The sequence below is a fragment of the Lontra canadensis genome, unplaced genomic scaffold (assembly GCF_010015895.1).
Source record: "Lontra canadensis isolate GAN:19392208 unplaced genomic scaffold, GSC_riverotter_1.0 scaffold125, whole genome shotgun sequence".
Taxonomy (NCBI): domain Eukaryota; kingdom Metazoa; phylum Chordata; class Mammalia; order Carnivora; family Mustelidae; genus Lontra; species Lontra canadensis.
The window spans coordinates 2,670,213-2,692,715 of NW_022631119.1; the positions used below are offsets into that span (position 1 = coordinate 2,670,213).

At 38.6% G+C, this 22,503-nt stretch overlaps 2 protein-coding genes across 12 annotated transcripts in view; one reads left to right on the forward strand and one right to left on the reverse strand.

Moving 5' to 3' along the window:
• Positions 1–1,850: 1,850 nt before the first annotated feature.
• On the reverse strand, positions 1,851–22,209 carry ZNF567 (zinc finger protein 567). Of its 11 annotated transcripts, none has more exons than XM_032842071.1 (7): positions 21,829–22,209; positions 21,014–21,071; positions 17,455–17,528; positions 15,322–15,330; positions 8,288–8,414; positions 7,948–8,031; positions 1,851–4,220 (listed from the first exon to the last, which is right to left on the reverse strand). In XM_032842071.1, the coding sequence occupies exons 1-7, from the start codon at positions 21,880–21,882 to the stop codon at positions 2,500–2,502; spliced, it is 2,127 nt and encodes a 708-aa protein (XP_032697962.1). In that variant the 5' UTR covers positions 21,883–22,209; the 3' UTR covers positions 1,851–2,499. The 11 variants fall into 11 exon arrangements, with proteins under 11 accessions (XP_032697962.1, XP_032697969.1, XP_032697968.1 ...); XM_032842078.1 differs by lacking the exon at positions 21,829–22,209 and adding an exon at positions 21,607–21,684; XM_032842077.1 differs by lacking the exon at positions 21,829–22,209 and adding an exon at positions 19,926–20,258 and having other exon boundaries at positions 21,014–21,211.
• The window catches only part of ZNF461 (zinc finger protein 461), a 40,314-nt gene continuing 39,652 nt past the window's right edge, over positions 21,842–22,503 (forward strand). The window contains exon 1 of the mRNA XM_032842102.1: positions 21,842–21,868. The gene's annotated coding sequence lies outside the window, so the exon portion shown is untranslated. The remainder of the gene's footprint in view (positions 21,869–22,503) is intronic.

Genomic DNA, 22,503 nt, shown 5'->3' on the forward strand with positions numbered 1-22,503 from the left:
AATATGTAGAGATTCCCAATGGTTACTATACAAATACTTTTGACTTGTTTATATAACTTCCTATACTGGAAATTCTCTTAGGTAGGAAAGCAGCCTAGTCATCTCTGAGTTCAAAACACTGTCCATTAGTACACAAGATTTTCTAGTACCTCATACACAAGACCTATTAAAACATGAATATTATGTACCATGTATAGCAAGAAAATAAGTATATGCATATAATGCTCTACTGCAAACAAAACATGGCTATTTCAGGACAAACAAAACATGGCTATTTCAAGAGGCAGGATAGCACATGTAGGAATGCTAGATAATTTCTATTTTTATGACAGCCACAGAAATGCATAGCAGAAAAGAAACAAATGAGAGTAGAATATCCAAGAGAAAGTGACTCACACATTCCCAACATCTTTGGTCGGTTGAGGCTAGAACAGATTCAGTTATACCGTACCTCCCCACTCACTACATACCCAAGAAAAAGGATAGGCTTATATCCTTAATTGTTAGCATATAACAGTATTCACATGCAAATATAGATTTATTCAAATGAAACAATTATTAGATTCTCATATTTATGAATATAGCTATTACTTACCTTTTTATTCTAGTATGTTCAAACTGCCCACACTAAAACAAAACAAAACAAAAAAACCCAAAACCTTAAAAAATCCCAAATCCCTCCAAGTATAAATAGCTACTAGGAAAGGCTAAATTCCACAGTGTTCTGTCTGGCCAGACAAGGCATTATATTTTCTATGATCCTTTCAAGTCTGAATTTGTATCATGTCTGATTTTCCTTATTACCCACTTTTTTTTCCTCTCAAATTATCCGCAAGCCTTGAACCAGCATGTTTCCATTTATTATCCACTGGCAACTTCCTGTAGACAGCCTCAACTGGGGGACAGGGGAAGCTTATTTAGATTTCCACTGCATTTTATTATACACAGTAACAATGTATACAATAAATATGTTATAATCAGGGGCCTTCAGTAACACTGTTCAAGGTGCTGTTGAATTTATTATTTTCACAGAAAGGATGCTATAGATGTTACTGTTTTAGCAGACTTCCAATTCTCAAACATCACAATCCCTCCAGTGATTTTTTAAAAAAAGATTTTATTTATTTGAGAGAGAGAGAGGGAGCAAGAGCAACAGAGACCACAAGTGGGGAGAAGAGGGAGAAGCAGGCTCCCTGCTGAGCAGGGAACCCAATTCGGGGCTCCATCCTAAGACCTTGGGATCATGACCTGAGCCAAAGGCAGATGCTTAACCAACTGAGCCACTCAGGCGTCCCTCCAGTAATTTTTGAGAATTTCAGATACCCGCATTTCCTGAGATCGAGGTATAAAGGCTTACTTATATTATCTATTTCATAGTTCTGTCTATGTGACTTATTCTCCCAAATTTTACTCATCTATGTCACTTCTTAACTTCCCTTTCTCTGGTATGAATTCTTTGATGTTGAATAAGGTGTTAAGTTATGGCTAAAAGTATCCCTATAATAATGATAACTATAGGATTCCCTCCAATACGAATTCTCTGGTTGTATGTAAGCCACAGCTAAATAATCTTTTTAAATTTGTTACACTCATATATTCATGATTAATAGTCTTCTTACAATTACAACATTATATGGATTTTTAAAAATAATTCTCTAGTTGGATGGCTGCTAAAGACCTTTTCCACATTGCTTACAATCAAGAGCTGTTACTCTCCAAGTGAATCATCTCATAGTAAGAAAGATCTGAGATATTTGGCAGTTATCTACCATAGCTGAAAAAACTTGCATACACCCTTGGTCTGAGTAATTCATCTTAATATAAGATTAACAGAAATATACACACAAATGAACATTTATAGCATTTAAGCAGCATTTTTATTACAACACAAAATTATAAAAAAATACAAATATCCATCAAAAGGATAAATAGTGGTATATTGTAAGATGGAAGAGTAAACAGAATGAAAATGAACACATTACTGCCACATGCAATAATGTATGAATCTTAAAAATGTTGAGTGAAACAAGACACAAAAAAATTCATGATACATGATAAAAAAATACATAAAGTTTAAAGACATGCAAAGACTACTTCATGACATTTTAAGCCAGATACATGGTAATCTTTGGGGAAGTAACAACTGTTTTTTATTCCAGAGCATAAGGAGAAATATATTTCATATTTTCCTTCTTTTATAGAAACTGACATTATGACCATTTTGTATCTTGGTCTTCATGTATTATGTAAGTACTTTTTAAAAAAACAAACTGAGTCAACAGAACTTGAAAACTTAAAATTTAGCTTCATTTCTGATAGAATTTAATAACAAATGATCATACCCATTATATATGCTAGTAAACAGTAGTTATGTAGTTGGTACTTTAACTATTATTACATTTGTGATTAAAATTACCTTTTTAAAATGTTTTAGCATGCTGTTTTTTAAACTAAGGTTTTACAATAACTTGGGAAGGCTTTACAAAGAAGTCACATCATTTATTGCATTTCTATGTTTTCTCCCTTGTGAGTTCTCTGATGCACAATGAGGTTTCTCTTATAACTGAAGGACTTACCACACTCATTACAAATATAGGGTTTTTCCCCTGTGTGAGTTCTCTGATGTACAATGAGATTTGTCTTCTGGCGGAAGCACTTCCCACATTCATTACATTTATATGGTTTCTCTCCTGTATGAGTTCTTTGATGGTGAATGAGATATGACTTCCTGCTAAAGGCTTTCCCACACTGAGGGCATTCGTAAGATTTCTGTCCTGTATGTATTTTCTGATGTACAGTCAGAGTTGCTTTCTGGCGAAAGGACTTCCCACATTCATTACAAATATAGGGTTTCTCCCCTGTATGAATTCTCTGATGTAGATTTAGATTTGTCTTCTGACTGAAGGACTTCCCACATTCATTACATTCATATGGTTTCTCTCCAGTGTGAGTTCTGTGATGATCAATGAGGTATGACTTCATTCTAAAGGCCTTCCCACAGTGAGGACATTCATAGGATTTTTCCCCTGTATGTGTTCTCTGATGTGCCACAAGGGTTGTCTTCTGGCGGAAGGACTTCCCACACTCATTACAAATGTAGGGTTTCTCCTCATTATGAGTCTTCTCATGAAGAGCGAGGGTTGTCTTCTGGGAGAAAGATTTTCCACATTCATTACATATATAGGGCTTTTCCCCTGTGTGAGTCCTCTGATGTACAGTAAGGTTTGCCTTCTGATGAAAGGACTTCCCACATTCTTTACAAATATAGGGTTTCTCTCCTGTATGAATTCTCTGATGTAAAGAGAGTGTTGTCTTCTGGCGGAAGGACTTCCCACAGTCATTACACTCATACGGTTTCTCTCCCGTATGAGTTCTCTGATGACGAATGAGGTGTGACTTCAATCTGAAGGCATTCCTACACTGTGGACATTCATATGACTTCTCCCCTGTATGTGTTCTCTGATGATCAGTGAGGGCTGTCTTTAGGCGAAAAGACTTTCCACATTCGTTACAAACAAAGGGTTTTTCTCCTGTGTGAGTTCTCTGATGGTCAATGAGATAAGACTTCCTTCTAAATGAATTTCCACATTGATGACACTGATAGGGTTTTTCCTCTGTGTGAATTCCCTGATGCAGAATCAATACTGACTTCCTGCAGAAGGACTTCCCACATTCAGTGCATGTATGTTTTTTTTCAATATTGGTTGCTCTTCTCCTTTTATTATATTCAGATGGGTTTTCCCTTCTGTAAGCTCTATTATGTGTAATTAATCCTCCCTTTTTAAGGAAGGCTTTCTCATAGTCATTATATCCAAATGACTGTGCCGGAGTTTCCACCTTATGGTACTGCATAAGTACTTCGTTATGACTAACAGCCCTGCCACGTTGATTATGGGATTTGACTCCAGGTTGAGCTGTCTCTGCTTTAGTATTAAGGAGTGATTTCCCATATCCATGATACTCACTAAGTCTTTTTCTTGCAGGACTTAGATTACTGATGATTAATTCTGAAACATTTTTAAAAATTTTTCCATGAGTATCATATTCAGGAGGTAGATTTTTTGAATTAATAGGGTTTTTGCTTAAAGTAAATGTCTTTTCATATGCATTACTGTTTTCCTTAATCAGTTTTTTGTGGTTGATGAATACAACTGATCTAGAAAACTTATCTTGGTGTTCCTTGAATTTCACTAAAAAGTCTTCCTCTTTCCAATTTTCTTCTACAAAAGAAAATAATTAATAATAATTTGCAAATCTTCACATTTTTGTTATGGAAAGATCTAGCATATGAGATCAAGAAAGACCCCATGACAGGGCGCCTGGGTGGCTCAGTGGGTTAAGCCGCTGCCTTCGGCTCAGGTCATGATCTCAGGGTCCTGGGATCGAGTCCCGCATCGGGCTCTCTGCTCAGCAGGGAGCCTGCTTCCTCCTCTCTCTCTGCCTGCCTCTCTGCCTACTTGTGATCTCTCTCTGTCAAATAAATAAATAAAATCTTAAAAAAAAAAAAAAAAAAAAAAAAAGAAAGACCCCATGACAAATTACTTTTGGAAAAAGACACAAAACCTAAATAAAAACTCTGCCTCGGTGTGGAAAAAAATAAAAAATTAAGCAATGTACATTAGTAACTTTTGCACTCTCAGTGAGTACAAAGTCTAATGCAGGGTTTGATCTCAGGACCTTGAGATCATAACCTGAGCCAAAATCAAGAGTCAGACTCTCAACCAGCCATCCAGGTGCCCCTAGAAGGACAATCTTATAGCCTAGGCTCTTATCCTCCATATAGCTGGGAATCATTTTCTCTTAGAAGAGCTGAGAAAATACTTCCAATAGGAACTATAAAACTGACTAGGGGTATATTTACTGGCATATTCACATTGCTATTATCCTTTCAGGATGGTTTAATAACAAAAATCTCATGATCATCAATTATAACTATTCCTCTTTGCAGACTTATTTTTTCAGGTTTAAAGAAAGACTGCTGCAAGTCTTTCCCTGGTATAGTAAATTATATTAACTCCAGTTTTCCATATGGTAGACAAGTTTAGATTGTTTATTCTCATTCTAAATCATTAACTTTAACCTTAATTTCTTTTATAATTTTGTAGCTATATTTGACTTCTGTTACTTTGCAATCACCCACATTCAGTAGGACAATGTTAAACCTTGGTTTTTTTCTTCAGGCCATTACCCTCAACACCAACATACAAGGAACCTCTGTAAACATGACTTTAAATCACCTAGATTCACTTTTTATTTCCAAACACATTTTCAGAATTGTCCACATATCTGCCAAATCGCACACATAACAACAGTAAGGTCTTGTATTTATTGCATTTTAAGTATCTCATTTACTTTTTTTTTTTTTAAGATTTTATTATTTATTTGACAGAGATCACAAGTAGGCAGAGAGGCAGGCAGAGAGAAACAGAGAAGCAGGCTCCCTGGCTGAGCAGAGAGCCCTACATGGGACTCTATCCCAGGACCCTGGGATCATGACCTGAGCCAAAGGCAGAGGCTTTAACCCACTGAGCCACCCAGGCGCCCCTCTCACTTACTCTTAACACATGCTTTGCTCATGTTCTTTTAATCAGGTGGCTTGCCTTCCGGTCTTATTTCTACTCATATTTAGATAATCTTCAAGAAAATGCTACCATTCAATTATATCAAAATTCCTTCACTTATTCCCCCCCACCACTTTAAGCACTATTTCTTTATAACCTGAAAATAGTCACGGTCTAGGAAAGTCAATTTTAACAAATCTTTTTACAAGCTTAATCAAGTCATAAATATTTTGTGAAAAATGCAGATTTTGATAGTAATCCTTTTTCATAGAAAAGAATACTTTATTGGTTATCTCCTTTAACTCTTCTGAGTGTATATTAACACTGTGTATCCTACCTATATAGGTAGTGCTTGGCAGAATTCAACCGTTTCAAACAGAATCTATACTATGATGGCCTGAGCAGGTACATCTGAAAGGAGCTTACCAGTGTAAGCTTTCTGAATGGAGGAGGACATACCTCTTCTGTATAGCTCCACAGTTAATGAAGTATCTACTGAATACTTAACATGTTTTATACTAGAGTAATAAGAAAGATTTGAACAGAGGATCTTATCCTTTTAAGGAAAGAATCCTTAAACATAAACCACTGTATAATCAGTTATCAAATTACATAACCATATCTAAGAGTTGTGGTTTAGTTAGTTGGTAGCATGGGAATTCAAAAGAGGATGTGGTGTAATTAAGAAACAGTGTATGGAGAAAAAAAAATCTCAGGACTTAAAAGATAGATAGTATATGAAAGGTAAAACAGAACACAATGAAAAGGACATCTTGACAAATCATAGATGTGTAGAGAACACTGAGGAGACTAGATCAAGTGGAAATTATCAAGTTTTCCACAAGGGAGAAAAGTAAAGTTGAAAAGACAAAATGAAGGCTTATTTTAGTAGTCCTTGAATGAGAATTTCAATTTCATATAATAATAGGGAATAATAAATTAAAAGAGTTAAGACAAAATTATAGATAGAAAAGCCAAGATGTAATTATTGTAGTCAAGACATGAAGTAAATTCTTACATGAAGTAAAGAAAACATCATTTTGTATGACATCAGTCAAAAATGAAAATATGGGAAGATGTCTATCTATCTCACAGACTGATAAACATAATACAAATTGTGAAGAGATTCACAAGAGATGATGATAGAGACAGAAAAAGCTGGTATCAATGGTAGAAATAAAATAATTTAGAAATAGATAATGAGAAAGAATTTAAAAGCTAGGAAAGTTCATGATTTTCATTTCAACATATTGTCACAAAAGAGGTGAAACATCAGAGTGCCGAACTCCTAAAGTACTACAGTGAGGGTGGGAGAAATGTGCTTAGTATCTCAGTGTTAAAGACATCTTCATAAAGAGCTTTAGTCCTCACAATGGATGAGATTACTATAATTTAAAGGCAGATCCCTTGAGGTCAAATTGGAGAAATAAGACTGAGAGTACTGTGAAAAAATATACATTTAAAAATATATGTATCAGTGACAATTATATGCCAGGTATTGTTCCAGGAAATATGGCTAATAATGAAGAAAAGAGACCAAGTTGGAAATAATCACTAAGGGAATCAGGATAAGAGTAAGTTAATGTTTTACCCACACTAAGGGCTGACTTCAGGAATGATGATCAGCCATATAAAATGAACCACAGAAGTTTACTGGAAGAAATGATAACTGTGGAATTATCAATCTGGGTCAAGGCAAATAAGTTTTAAAACCAACAGCTATATTTGTGGTGAGAAGGGGGCCTTATTAGACTTAGCACAGAAAACAAATCTGAGGTACTAAAAGGAAAAAGAAAAAAATGGAAAGCAATGAGAAGAAAGACATTAGCCAAGAATATTCTGTTCTTTAAAAATAGATTTAAGGGGCACCTGGGTGGCTCAATTGTTAAGCATCTGCCTTCAGCTCAAGTCATGATCCCAGAGTCTTGGGATCGAGCCCCAAATCAGGCTCCCGGCTCAGTGGGAAGCCTGCTTCTCCCTCTCCCACTTCCCCTGCTTTTGTTCCCTCTCTCGTTGTCTCTGTCAAATAAATAAAACCTTAAAAAAAAATAGATTTAAGAATGCCTAAAAGAAATATATACAATGGTAAGAAGATAAAGAACTGAGAAGGCTAGAAAAAGACACAAATCTCGAAAAAAGATCTACAGGAAGGCTTATAGTACATTTTGACTGAGTGGCAACTATCCTTGATAACATCAAGTAAACTAGAAAGAATATTATATTGGGAAAGTGATATTTGAAAGTTTAAGTTTTGCAGGCATGATAATCATTTAAAAGGTTAGAAGCCTGTAAAAAGACAAAATATTTCAAAGGTGCCACCCACCATGTGACCCTTTTTTATTTATTCTCCACTAGATTTCATCCACCTGAAGAGTGAGAAACTCACCTAAGCAGGAAGCTGTAAATGATGTCCACGGCTCTTCTCCTCGTTCCAACTTAAGGATCACATCAGGTTTGGTCATGTGACACCCTGATAAAGAAAAATTTGGATTAAGTTGCTTAGGTTTAATGCACTTGAAAAATTATTACAGTACATTTTCAGTACTGCAAATTAAGATACTTCTTCATGTAAGAGAAAACTTAACATCTTGCTCTGGGTAAGTACTCAGTTATCCTTTCTGTTAACAAATAATTCATCACCTCTTAAGCCTGAAATTCAACGCATAATTCGGGCCCTTTGAAAGGAAATGTATGCTACTGAAAGTTTCAAAGAGAGTTCTTCTTACCCACAGAAATGAGATGGCAATAGTTTTCCAACATCACATCCATGTACAGAGTCTTCTGAGCAGGATCTAGGTGCTGCCACTCCTCCCGAGTAAAGTCCACAGTCACATCTTTGAATGACACTGATGCCTGCAATGGATTGGAACTATGATCAGAGTAAGCTGACCAGATATTGTGGACTACTTTTGATCCTGCTCCTTTGGGGCATTCATATGAATATAAAGAAAGCCAGTCATTTTTATTTTGTGATTTACACAGTAAGGTAAACAAAAGTGAAGGCAGACGTACCTGTCACTGAGTTTATTTAATAATTAATTCTCAAAATAGAAGTCACTTTGTACCCCAAAACTTCATTAGTTTACTGGAATGCCAAGACATATAAGGCACAGTCCCTGCATAGCCTCAAAGCAAGGAACACATATCTTTAAGAAAGTATGTATAAACATAAATGCTAGAAAGTGTTACAGGTACTACAGGTACTACAACAAAAGAATATACAAGATGCTGTATATTACAAGGGGAGCACAACTCTCAAAGTAAAATTTTTCCCTGTCAAGATTATGTTATGTGGGAAGAATACTGTTTTAAAATGCATGGGAACAACTTCTGGCATCCAAAACTAATACAATGAATTGGTCAAGAAAATGATCCCTCAGATAAGAATTACTTATAATTAACACAACATGTATATCTGACAGAATTTGGAGCTGGCAGATAAGTGGGAGATTTAGAAATAAATTCATTCTTTCTTCCTTCCTTTTTCAACCTCCCTCCCTCCCCTCCTTTCTTTCTTTTTTAAAGTAGGCTCCACACCCAGTGTTGAGCCCAACACAGGGCTTGAACTTACTATGACTGTGAGATAAACACCTGAGCTGAGATCAAAGGATGCTTGACCTATTGAGTCACCCTGGAAATAACTTTTCTTTTTTCTTTTAAGATTTTATTTATTTATTTGACAGAGAGAGAGATCACAAGTAAGCAGAGAGGCAGGCAGAGAGAGAGGGGGAAGCAGGCTCCCTGCTGAGCAGAGAGCCCAATGCGGGGCTCAATCTCAGGACCCTGAGATCATGACCTGAGCGGAAGGCAGAGGCTTAACCCACTGAGCCACCCAAGCACCCATGGAAATAAATTCTTGAAGTGACAGAACTACAGAAATGATGAGAACCAAAATGAGAGTATAAACACTACCAGAACTCCAGGTTGGTAGTTAAACTAAGCAATTGTTGGGCAAGTCACAGAGGAATTAGCAAAAAGATGCCAGAAAAGAGTTGTGAAAAAATATAAGTACACTTGTACCTAGTGAGATTCTGAGATTTCTGCATTTTTGATTAACAGCATTACACAACCTGCTCATAGCTCAAGCAAAAGAAAACTGAAGTCTTACAGGATGGAGGTGTTTGAAGTTGCAGCTCACAAAGCAGCAGGAAATGAGGGGTAAAAAACACTGGAAGAAAGAGACCTACAGAAAGTAAAACCTAAAATATAAGTATAAATACCAATTCCTTAATAAGAGTTAAGGTACATGAACACGAAGAGAACCTACCTCCCCTCCCCTTAGGGGCCTAGGAGCCAAAGCAGTACGTAGAAGCTTAAAGAACTGAGCTGATCTATCAGCTGCTTTACACTTGGGGGTAGAGGCAGAGTTTAAAGTTCGATTTCAACCAAATCAGCTGCCTGCTAGAACAAAAACAATTTTTGTTCTAAAAAATTTTGTTCTAAAAAAAAAAAACAATAATCCTCAGGAAAAAAAAAATAACAGAATCTGATTACTGTATTATTCATGATATCCAGGTTTCTAGAAAAATTACTAAACATTCAAACAAACAAACAAAAAAACCAAAATAAGAGGAAGGGGAATAAGACCCATGTTCAGAAAAAGCCAGTCAGAGAAACTAAAATCCCCAATGGGCCCCTATGTTGGATTTTGCAAAAAAACTAAACAAAACAAAAAAACACTTCAAGGCAGCTTTTTTTTTTTTTTTTAAGATTTTTATTTTTTTATTTGACAGATCACAGGTAGGCAGAGAGGTAGGCAGAGAGAGAGAGAGGAGGAAGCAGGCTCCCAGCTGAGCAGAGAGCCTGATGTGGGGCTCAATCCCAGGACCCTGAGACCATGACCTAAGCCGAAGGCAGAGGCTTAACCCACTGAGCCACCCAGGCGCCCCAAGGCAGCTATTCTTAAAGTATTCAACATAATGAAAACCTGGGCGTGGAAATAGATATAACTAAAAAGTCAATACATGAATGAAAATAAACTATTAAAATGTATCTGAATGACACAAAATATAACATATATACAAACAGATGAATAAAAAACAAGTTGGGGCACCTGGAGTGCTCAGTCAGTTAGGTCATGATCAGCTCAGGTCATGATCTCAGGGTTGTGGGATTAAGCCCTATGTCAGGCTCCATGCTCAGTGGAGATTCAGCTTGAGATTCTCTCTCTCCCTCTTCCCTTTCCCTTGCCTCCCCTAAATTAAATGAATAAATAAGTAAATCTTAAAAAACAACAAACAAAACAAAACCTCATCCCAAAATAGGAAGAACCTGAAATGCACATTAGTAAGTGTAAGAAGCCAATCAGAAAAGGCTGTATGAGGGGCACCTGAGTGGCTCAGTGCATTAAGCTTGGTCATGATCTCAGGGTCCTGGGATCAAGCCCTGAACCAGGCTCTCTGCTCAGCGGGGAGCCTGTCCCCCCCGCCCAAAGCCTGCTTACTTATGATCTTTCTTTCTTTGTCAAATAAATAAATAAAATCTTTTAAAAAAATCATTAAAAAAAAATTCCAACTATGATAGTCTGGAAATGCAAAACTATGGAGACAATTAAAAAAAACAGAGGAAGGGATAAGTGAGTGTAGCACAGAGAATTTTTAGAACAGTGAAACTATTCTATATAATACTATAATGGTGGATATATCATTGTATATTTGTTAAAAACCACTGGATATGGATATATAAGACCAAGAGTGAATCTTAATGTAAACTATAGACCTAGGGAAATAATGATATGTTAATGTAGATTCACTGTAATGAATGTATCACTGTGTAGAGCAAAATGTTGATAATGGGGAAACTATTCATGTGTGGGGACAGGGGATAAATGGAAATTCTGTACTTTTTGGGAAAAAGAAAAAAATTTTTAAGTAATCTTATATCCAATCTGAGGCTTGAACCCATATCCCAGATTAAGAGTCACATGCTCCATGGACTGAGCCAGCTAGACACCCTGAAACTCTGTACTTTCTATACAATTTTGCCATGAACCTAAAACTGCCTTAAAATATAGAATATATTTAAATGGATTAAAAAAACAAGTTAGTAAAGACACTTGCAGATTGAAAGTGAGGAGACAGAGAACCATTTATCATGCTAATGGACATCAAGAGAAAGCTGGAGTAGCCATACTTTTTTCAGGGAAACCAGATTTTTAAAAAAACTTTAAGATTTTATTTATTTGATAGGAAGAGAGAGATCACAAATAGTCAGAGTGGCAGGCAGAGGGAGAGGGAGAAGCAGGCTAGCCTCTGATCACAGAGTCTGATGTGGGTTCGATCCCAGGATCTTGGGGTCATGATCCAAGCTGAAGGCAGATGCTCAACTGACTGAGCCACCCAGGAACCCACAAGCTAGATTTTAAACCAAAGACTGTAATAAGATATGAAGAAGGGCATTATATCATAATAAAGGGGTCTACTCAACAAGAAAATCTAACAAGTGTAAATATTTATGCTCCCAACTTGAGACTACCCAAATATACAAATCAATTAATAACAAACATAAAGAAGTTTATTGATAAAAATACAATAACTTACAGCAATGGAGAGATCATCTAAGCAGAAAATCAACAAGGAAACAATGGCTTTGAATGACACACTGGACCAGATGGACTTAACACATACATTCAGAACACTTCATCCTAACGCAGCAGAATACACATTTTTTTCCAGTGCACATGGAACATTCTCCAGAAAAGATCACATACTGGGTCACAAAACAGGCCTCAACAAGTATAAAACAACTGTGATCATACCATATATATTTTCTGACCACAACACTATGAAACTTGAAGTCAACCACAAGAAAAAATTTGCAAAGAACATAAATACATGGAGGTTAAAGAGTATCCTACTAAAGAGTAAATGGGTTAACCAGAAAATTAAAGAAGAAATAAAAAAAAAAAACATGAAAGCAAATGAAAGTGAAAACACAATAGTCCAAAATCTTTGGGATGAAGCAAAAATGGTCTTAAGGAAAGTACAGAACAATACAGGCCTACCTCAAGAAACAAAACTCTCAAATACACAACCTAACCTTTTACCTAAAGGATCTAGAAAAGTAACAGGAAAGAAAGCCTAAAGTCAGCAGAAGAAGGGAAATAATGAAGATTAGAGCAGAAATAAATTAAAGACAAAAAACCCCCCCAGGAGATCAGATGAATCAGACTAAGCACTGGTTCTTTGAAAGAATTAATAAAATTTAAAACCCCCTACCCAGACTTACCAAAAAGAAGAGAATGGACCCAAATCAATAAAATCACAAATGAAAAAGGAGAGATCACAACCAACACAACCAACAGAAATACAAGTGATTATAAGAGAACATTATTAAAAATCATATGCCAACGAACAAGGCAATCTGGAAGAAATGCATAAATTCCTAGAAATATAAAAATTACCAAAACAGAAACAGGAATAGAAAACCTGAAGAGACCCACAACCAGCAAAGAAACAAAATCAGTAATCAAAAATCTCTTAACAAACAAAAGTCCAGGGCCTGATTCCTTCCCAGGAGAAGTCTACCAAACATTTAAAAAAGAGTTAATAGGGCGCCTGGGTGGCTCAGTGGGTTAAGCTGCTGCCTTCGGCTCAGGTCATGATCTCAGAGTCCTGGGATCGAGTCCCGCATCGGGCTCTCTGCTCAGCAGGGAGCCTGCTTCCCTCTCTCTCTCTGCCTGCCTCTCCATCTACTTGTGATCTCTCTCTGTCAAATAAATAAATAAATAATCTTAAAAAAAAAAAAAGAATTGGTGTAAACCAATCATGAAAATATAATTTAAAAAAGAGTTAATACCTATTTTTCTCAAGCTGTTCCAAAAAATAGAAATGGAAGGAAAACTCCCCAACACATTCTACAAGGCCAGCATTACCCTGATTCAGAAACCAAAGCTCACACCAAAAAGGATAATTATAGGCCAATATCACAGATGAACATGAATGTAAAAATTTTCAACAAGATACTAACAAACGGAATCCAACAGTACATTAAAACAATTATTCACCACGATCAAGTGGGATTTATTCCTGGGCTGCAAGAGTAGGTTCAGTATTGCATTATCAATCAACATGGATCCACATTAATAAAAGAAATGATAAGAAACATACAATCTTGGGTGCCTGGGTGGCTCAGTGGGTTAAAGCCTCTGCTTTCGGCTCAGGTCATGATCTCAGAGTCCTGGGATCGAGCCCCACCTCGGGCTCTCTGCTCAGCAGGGAGCCGGCTTCCTCCTCTCTCTGCCTGCCTCTCTGCCTACTTGTAATCTCTGTCAAATAAATAAATAAAATCTTTAAAAAAAAATTTAAAAAAAAGAAAGAAAGAAACATACAATCTTGGGGCACCTGGGTGGCTCAGTGGTTTAAGCCTCTGCCCTCAGCTCAGGTCATGATGTCAGGGTCCTGGGATTGAGCCTGGCATTGGGCTCTCTACTCAGCAGGGAGCCTGCTTCCCCGCCCCTCTCTGCCTACTTGTGACCTCTCTGTCAAATAAATAAAATCTTAAAAACAAACAAACATTTACTCTTCCTTCCTCTCTCTCTGCCTGCTTGTGATCTCTATCAAATAAATAAATAAAATCTTAAAAAAAAAAAAAAGAATTACCCTGATACCAAAACTAAACAAAGGTATTACAAGAAAAATTAGACCAAATTCTTCTGACTCATAAACAAGACTTCTTAACAATGTGTCAGCAAATTCATTAGGCAGTATATAAAAAAATGTATCATGACAAAGTGGCATTTATCCTAGGGCTACTAAGTTGACTGAACACTTCAGTATAATTCACTGTGTTAACAAAAAAAAGAGAAAAGTCATATAAGGGGGACTAAACCATGGATTCAGAAAAACTTCTGAAAAAATCCAACACCCTCTCATTATAAAAACTATCAGCAAACTAATAAATCTATGTAAAACCTACAGCTAATATCATACTTAATAATGAAACACTGAATACAAGGTAAAAACGTCTGTTCTCATCACTTTATTCAACATTGCACTGAAGGGTCTAGGCAATGTAGTAAATGAATAGCTTGAAAAGCAAGACAGAAAACAGTTATTAGGGACGCCCGGGTGGCTCAGTTGGTTAAGCGGCTGCCTTCGCTCAGGTCATGATCCCAGCGGCCTGGGATCGAGTCCCGCATCGGGCTCCTTGCTCCACAGGAAGCCTGCTTCTCCCTCTGGCACTCTGTCTGCCTGTGCTCACTCTCTCTCTCTCTCTCTCTCTGACAAATAAATAAATAAAATCTTAAAAGAAAACCAAAACAGTTATTATTCACATATGACATGACTGCCTATGTAGAAAATCCCAAAGAATATACAAAACAATTACTAGAATAGTGACTTTAGAAATATTGTAGATCATTATACAAAAATGAATTGCAGGGCGCCTGGCTGGCTCAGTGGGTTGAGGCATCTGCCTTCGGCTCGGGTCATGATCCCAGGGTCCCTGCATTGGGCTCTGCTCAGCGGGGAGCCTGTTCCCCGCCCCCACCTCTGCCTGCCTCTCTGCCTACTTGTGATCTCTGTCTGTCAAATAAAAAAAAAAAAAAAATCTTAAAAAAAAAAAAGAATTGCATTTTCACATATTAGTGGTAAACAGTAAGAATTTGAAATAAAAATGAATAACATTGGGGCGCCTGGGTGCCTCAGTGGGTTAAAGCCTCTGCCTTCGGCGCAGGTCATGGTCCTAGGATCCTGGGATCGATCCCACATCAGGCTCTCTGCTCAGTGGGGAGCGTGCTTCCTCCTCTCTCTCTGCCTACTTGTGATCTCTGTCTGTCAAATAAATAAAATTTTTAAAAACATGAGTAACATTTACAGTAACATTAAAAAAAAAATACCCAGGGATCGATATATCAAAACATGAGCAAGAAGGTAAACACAAAACAACAAAGCATTACTGAAAGAATTTAAAGATCTAAACAAAAAGAGATGTACATCATATTCATGAATTGGAAAATTATATTATTTTATTTTTTTAAGATTTTATTTATTTATTTGACAGACAGAGATCACAAGTTGGCAGAGAGAGGAAGGGAAGCAGGCTCCCCACTGAGCAGAGAGCCCAATGTGGGGTTTGATCCCAGGATCCTAGGACCATGACCTGCGCCGAAGGCAGAGGCTTTAACCCACTGAGCCACACAGGCATCCTGGAAAATTATATTATTATTAACGATGACTGTTCTTGAATTTAAACTGTGAATAAGCATTTTAACATTTTTCACCCTAGTGGGCTGTCTTTACACATTCTTCTACTGTGCTTTAGGTCTGAGGCTATAAAAAGTGTAAGAGAACAGTTGTTGATTAATGTTGTAAGTACAGAGTTTCTGTTTAGGATGATGAAAACCTTCTGGAAATACATAGTGCTGCTGGTTACATAACACTGTCAATGTCCTTAATGGGACTAAACTATAAACTTAATGGCTAAAATGGTGAAATTTTATATTGTCTATTTTAACACACACACACACAAACAGGAAAGCATAGAAACAAAGATCCATTGTGAGTACTGGGTGAGCAAAGGTGTTAAATGGAAAAGGAATAAAGGTGTTGAATGGGTGAACAAGTGACCACGGTATGCAAGAGGCACTCAAAATAAAGATATCAGCAGAGATAAAGGAACTGGGTTATAAGGAATAAGATTCACCACTAAATTGTGCAGTGGAAGACAGACATTTATTTAACTCAAGCTAACTGTATTAGTAGGTGGGTATGGGACTGGGGCCAAAAGCAGATTGAAAATAAAACAAGAAAGAACAGGATGGGCAGGAGATGAGATAAACCTTGGCCAGATGCCTGAAGTATCTGTGGAACATGCAGGTGGTGATATTTAGTTGGAGACTAGATCTGCTTTTGATAGAGTTTTAGGTTTAAAATTATGTCATCATTAGAATAGTGGTTGACTGTGATAGAAACAAGAGGCTGTAAAGAGAAGAGAACCGATAAAGAATCTGGAGAACACGAGTATTTAAGAGGTCCAGACAAACAGAGGAATTTTCACTCTTTTTTTAAGATTTTATTTATTTATTTATTTAGAGAGCATGTGCATGTAAGTGGAGGGGCAGGAGGGTGAGCACAAAGGGAGAGGGGGAGAGAGAGAATCCCAAGCTGACTGGGACAAGGAGCTCAATTCCATAACCCCAAAACCATGATCTGAGCCAAAACCAAAAGTGAGACCTTAACCAAATGAGCTACCCAAGTGCCCCTCAAGATGAATTTTCTGAAAGAACCGAGACAGTAACATCTTTGAAACCAAGAACAGACTATTTCAAGAATTATACTTGTAATTCAATATGGTGATCTAAACATATACATTTATTTCTCCTGCATCCAAATGTAAAATTATAAGAAATTTAAACATAGCAACACCATTAGCATAATGGGGGAGTGTTACTAGCAGGCCAGGTTTTCAGGAATTGTTAGCAGTTATAAGCAAAACTGAGGGATCAAACAGGAGAAAAGCAAGATTCTCAGTTTTGTACAATTTGCCCAGCACCACTCGATTCTCAAAGCCTCAAAACAAGACTCCTTGCCACTTGCTAATAGTAATCTATCAATTCTATCTCAATCTCCACTGTTTTTATCTAAGTAAGATAAGTTCATGCAGTAATATGCTCTCATTTGAGGAAATGGATTTTTGTCCCAGCTCTGCTTCTGGGAGAAGACTGAGAAAGATGTTCAAGGATATACCTGCTTGATGTGTGAACACTGATTAAAATTAGAAGGAGCATTTATGGAAGGAAAAGGCTTATCTGGCCAATACAGGAAGTAATGGGGACCGCTTCTCTGTAGAAGATAGGCAGGAGGATTTAGTGCAAAAAGGCAAATGCTCAAATACCCATTAAAAAAAAAAAAAAAAGACGATTTTGGAAAGGAGAGAGAAACCATCACCTCACCTGAGCCATGGTTTTGAGATCTGCAAGATGTGACCAGTCTTCCTTTGGGTTCCTCTTTGGAAAAGAGGCAGTTCCTATGAAGGCAAAGCCAAGATGAAAAGAAGCCACATGACACTATACATGCCTTACAGCTCTCATATGCCTTAGGACTCAAATGAATTTGCCTCCATTTCCCTTGCTTTGGCCCTTGACCGCTGTGCACATTCCACAAAATTAATGGGGGGAGAATGAGATAGATCTTATTTTATACCCAAATCCAGAGATACAGGCCTTTGGGCAACAGATTAGATTTCAGGCAAGTTCCCCTCCTTTTTAGCATCATTTTTTCTCTCTTAGCAGCCTACCTCCAAGCTGCTTTCTGTAAGCCTCTACCATTTATACTATCACCAGCAATACATGAGAATACCTGTCACTCCACACCCTGACAAATGCTGATACAAACTTGTTGATGCTTGCCTATCTATCTAATAGATGGAAATTGTGGTTCTGGGTTTTATTTTTATTATGACAGAAAATAAGCTTTTCATAAGAATAAAACCTTAATTTCTCATGTGAATGGTCTCTTATAATTCTTTCATTTCTCATACTTTTATTTTCTAGATTGGTTATTAAATCTTTTTAAGATGAAGGAAATATTGTGTTTTTTAAAAATATTTTTATTTATTTATTTGATAGAGCACAAGGAAGGGGAGCAGTAGGGGCGCCTGGGTGGCTCCGTGGGTTAAAGCCTCTGCCTTGGGCTCAGGTCATGATCCCAGGGTCCTGGGATCAAGCCCGCATCGGGCTCTCTGCTCAGCGGGGAGCCTGCTTCCACCTCTCTCTCTCTCTGCCTGCCTCTCTGCCTACTTGTGATCTCTGCCTGTCAAATAAATAAATAAAAATCTTAAAAAAAAAAAAAAAAAAAAAAGGGAGGGGGAACACCAGGCAGAGAGAAGGGGAGAAGTAGGCTCCCTGAGGGAGCTCGATGTGTGGCTCAATCCCAGGACACTGGGATCATGATGTGAGCTGAAGGCAGATGCTTAACCAACTGAACAACCCAGGCGTCCCAGAAATACTGCATTCACTTAAAGTACTTTTTTATAGTTTCTCAATTGACTTTGTGTTTTTTCCTATGCAAAAATAACTTATAACAGATTATTGACCATCTGGTTTAGTGCTGTCAGGTGTTCAATAACATATTTCCTCCCTTCATCAAAACTGCCATCAAATACTTTATTGCCTTTATATATTTGAGTAGATCTGCATTTTATATTTAATTTCACTGACCTGTTCACTTAATTATCTGGATGACTCTGCAGTTACTACATTTTTCTTTTTTTTTTTTTTTTAAGATTTATTTATTTGACAGACAGAGATCACAGGTAGGCAGAGAGGCAGGCAGAGAGAGGAAGGGAAGCAGGCTCCCTGCTGAGCAGAGAGCCTGATGCGGGGCTCCATCCCAGGACCCTGGGATCATGACCTGAGCTGAAGACAGAGGCTTTAACCCACTGAGCCACCCAGGCGCCCCCAGTTACTACATTTTTAAAACATATTTTAGTATCAGGTTAGGGCTATTTCTCCCTTTATCATTTTCTTTCAGAATTTTTGGCTTTTCATATTCTCCCAAGAATTTTATTTATTTTTTAAAAGATTTTATTTATTTATTTGTCAGAGAGCAAGAGCACAAGCAGGCAGAAGCAGAAAGAGAAGCAGCCTCCCTGTTGAGCAAGAAGCCCGATGTGGGACTTGATCCCAGGACCCTGGGATCATGACCCGAGCCAAAGGCAGCCACTTAACTGCCTGAGCCACCCAGGCATCCCTTTCGTAAGAATTTTAGAAAGTGCAAAAATTTTACTGACATTTTAATGGAACTGCATGATGTTAAGGGAGTTTTAACACTTTATCACTTTGAGTCTTCCTATTCTTTTATTCAAGTCTGACTTTCGGGGTCCCTTCGGAACATTCTTTTTTCACAGATTACAAAATCCTTTGTATCTCATATTTTTGACGGCCACTGATCATTTTCCATAGTTTTCTGATACATACATATACATATATATATAAGCACACATATAAAGCCTATTGATTTGTCAGTACTTTTTCCAACAAACCTCCGAGTTTTCTAATTGTTGGTCATTGTTTTTAATAGCATGGTAATTAGGAATTTTTCTCTCAGTTTCAGCAAATGTACCAAAGATGGTGAGCAAAAGAAGCTTCTAAGTGTCCCTCATTCTAGAATAAAATCTTGTAAAAAACGTAAGGTTTTGCTACAGTTAATTTAACCCCGACTTCAAGAGGCTGGAGAGGCTAAAAGAAGGAAATGTCTAGGAGAGTAAAAATTATTTTTAGGGCATAGTTTTCCAGGGGAAGAAAACAAGAGGCTCCTCAGAGGCTGATGCCACTGGAAACCAAAGTGGTGAGAGAATTTGGGGGGAAATGTACTTATTTCCAGGATCTGAGAGGGCAAAGTGACTGAGAGAGTTAATTCTCACCTGAGCTCTAGATGGGCAACCCATGGATGGAGACTGCCTGGGTTGGCTTGGATCCTCTTGTCCAAGAGGACTCACCGGAGAGACAAGACCCACCAGAGCAGGTGGACTACTGCATGCCCAGAGGAAACACTGAGGAGACAGCTGGAGAAGTGGCTGTACCCATGAGAAGGGAAGTGTATCTGAAGTTCCCAGCAGTGGGTTCTCTCAGAAGGTTAAGAGCTGACTTACACTAAATTATAATGGTACCAATCATGTTAGCCTCTTCTTGTCCCTGACTTCTGACTTGTTTCCTGTTTTCCAGCTCCCAATCCATTCCAGCTAGAGACTACCCACCTAGAGGGGTAAAGAAGAGACAAAATAGAGGTTGAGGAATTAAAGAAGAAACTAACTGATCATGTACTCTTTTCCCTGGCAGGCTTCCAGCAGGAGGGAGAGTTTTTACTTTTAAAACAAGTTCAAGTATTGATTTCTATAGTGAACATCTTATTTAACTAAATAGCTATCAAAAGATAAGACTAATCTTACATTTTAATGTTCAACAGATTCAGTCTTCAGAATGACTGAAATTACTGAATCTGTCTAGGAATGCATCCAGCAGTAGGGGAATAAAGAGATTGATCCAAATAGAAACTTTGAGTGGCAATTATGGGAGAAATTTTTTATGTGTGTACTCCCAAATGGTATACTCATTTGAACATACAAGTTATTAGTCAGTATGCGGTTTCCCAGTATACAATCCTACCATCTGAAAATTATTTTTATTTTTTTTCTCCATTAAAAAAATCTCTATTTCAATTGTCTAATTGCCACAGGGTAAAATTTTACAAGCGTATAAAAAGGCCAATATTCAGATAATCTACACATATTTAACTGGTCATGCATTCAGTTTCTCAAGCGCTCCATCTCAGTCACACAATAGACAATATTCATGAATTGCCGCGGACTGTGCACACAAAACTTTAAAAATTAGACAAAGACACAATTATATCACCCACGAACAATCACGATCCCATAGACACACGTCATGCATAATCTCACAGAGCCCATAACAGACTTCTACACAAAGTAACGAAATTTTACTCACATACCCCTTACTGTCGTGTCTCCAAAGTCGCATGCAGTCTCAAACACAAATCGACTTGTAACCTATTTGAAAAATTAGACACACACCGAGACCTTATCACTTTCACAACTGGGTCCACAACGTCACACGGAGTAACACATGCTCAAATCACACAAGGAAAGCCACAAAAAACTACACGAACTAAACGCCCTTGTGTGCCAGGCCGCACTGAGAGACTTGGGGTTTACTCATGGGGGAAAAAACCAAAATTCCTGCGCTCCCCAACCTCACACCAGCCCCGGGCTTCTAGTTTCCTCTTCGGCGCTGTCCATCCTGGACTACCGGTTGCCTTTAGGGCGCTCCCCGGCCCAGGCTCCCTACTCCCTCCCTCCTCCGTGTTCCTCGGCCTTGGATTCTGGTTCCTTCTGCTTAGTTCTCGCTTCCCTCCTCGCTCTATGCAGGGTCCAGACTCTCGCTTTCCTCCCCGGCCTTCTTGGCCCAGGTTCCCTCTTCCTTCCTCGCTTTTCCCAGCCCAGGTTCCCGCCTCCCTCCTCGGCATCCCCCCCGGGTCCCGCCATCACCCGCCTTCTCCGCCTCGGTTAGACCCACCAGCCTCACCTTCGACCACTGGTCAGCTGTCTGCGCTTGCGTACTCCCGCGCGGACTGTACCTCCCAAGTGTCTCCGCGGCTCGGTCTTTGAGGCGAAGCCCCTGTGCGCGCGCCTGCGCGCCTTCTCGACATACGGGCTTTTCCGACCTTGAACTACATTTCCCACAGCCCCTTTGCAGCTTTTGAAAAGAACTTCGATCCAGGGTCTTCTTTGATTATCGCCCGACTACCTGAAAGTCATCGCGCTCCGAGTGGCAACCGTCGCTCACGGTGAGGAAGCCCATCGCCCCCACAGTGCTGACGGGGTGTGTGGAGCCCGGGTCTCAAGCCTCTGTACGCGCGTTTGTGGCCGTGACGAAGCCGAGTGCGAGTATGTGCGGTGATGTGGCCGTGACAGGTGTAGACATGCGTGTGTGTCCCTAATCGGGTGCAGGACATTGTGGGTGACCAGTCGACTGTGATGTGAGGCATGTGACACTGGGGGGTTTGAGACCGACCATCATAAGTTGTTTCCTAGTGTGACGGGAGAGGCTTTTAATTCTCTGACCGGTACGAGTTTGGTTGTGTAATGACAGAGCTTCATGTCTTCAGTTCTGGGTTTAAAAACGGGACTGAGAGGTCTGTTAAAGACTTCTCAGAGAGTGTATCTATGCTTGTGAAGACTGCAATGCCTGTTTGACTAGAGTCGCGCTGCACCGAAGCATGGCCTGAGCTGCCTTGTCAGGGCACCACCACCTCCAGTGCCTAGCTTCGCGGTTAACACAGTGGGGTTATCAGTGAAGATGATGTTGCCCATCTAGGGGGTCAGTTTTAGGTTCTATCCTTTCTTAGGGGTGTATGCCTGCGTTCCCTTTTTTCCTCCTGCTTTAGAGCCATGCACCCCAGCTGCAGAGAAAAGGTCACCA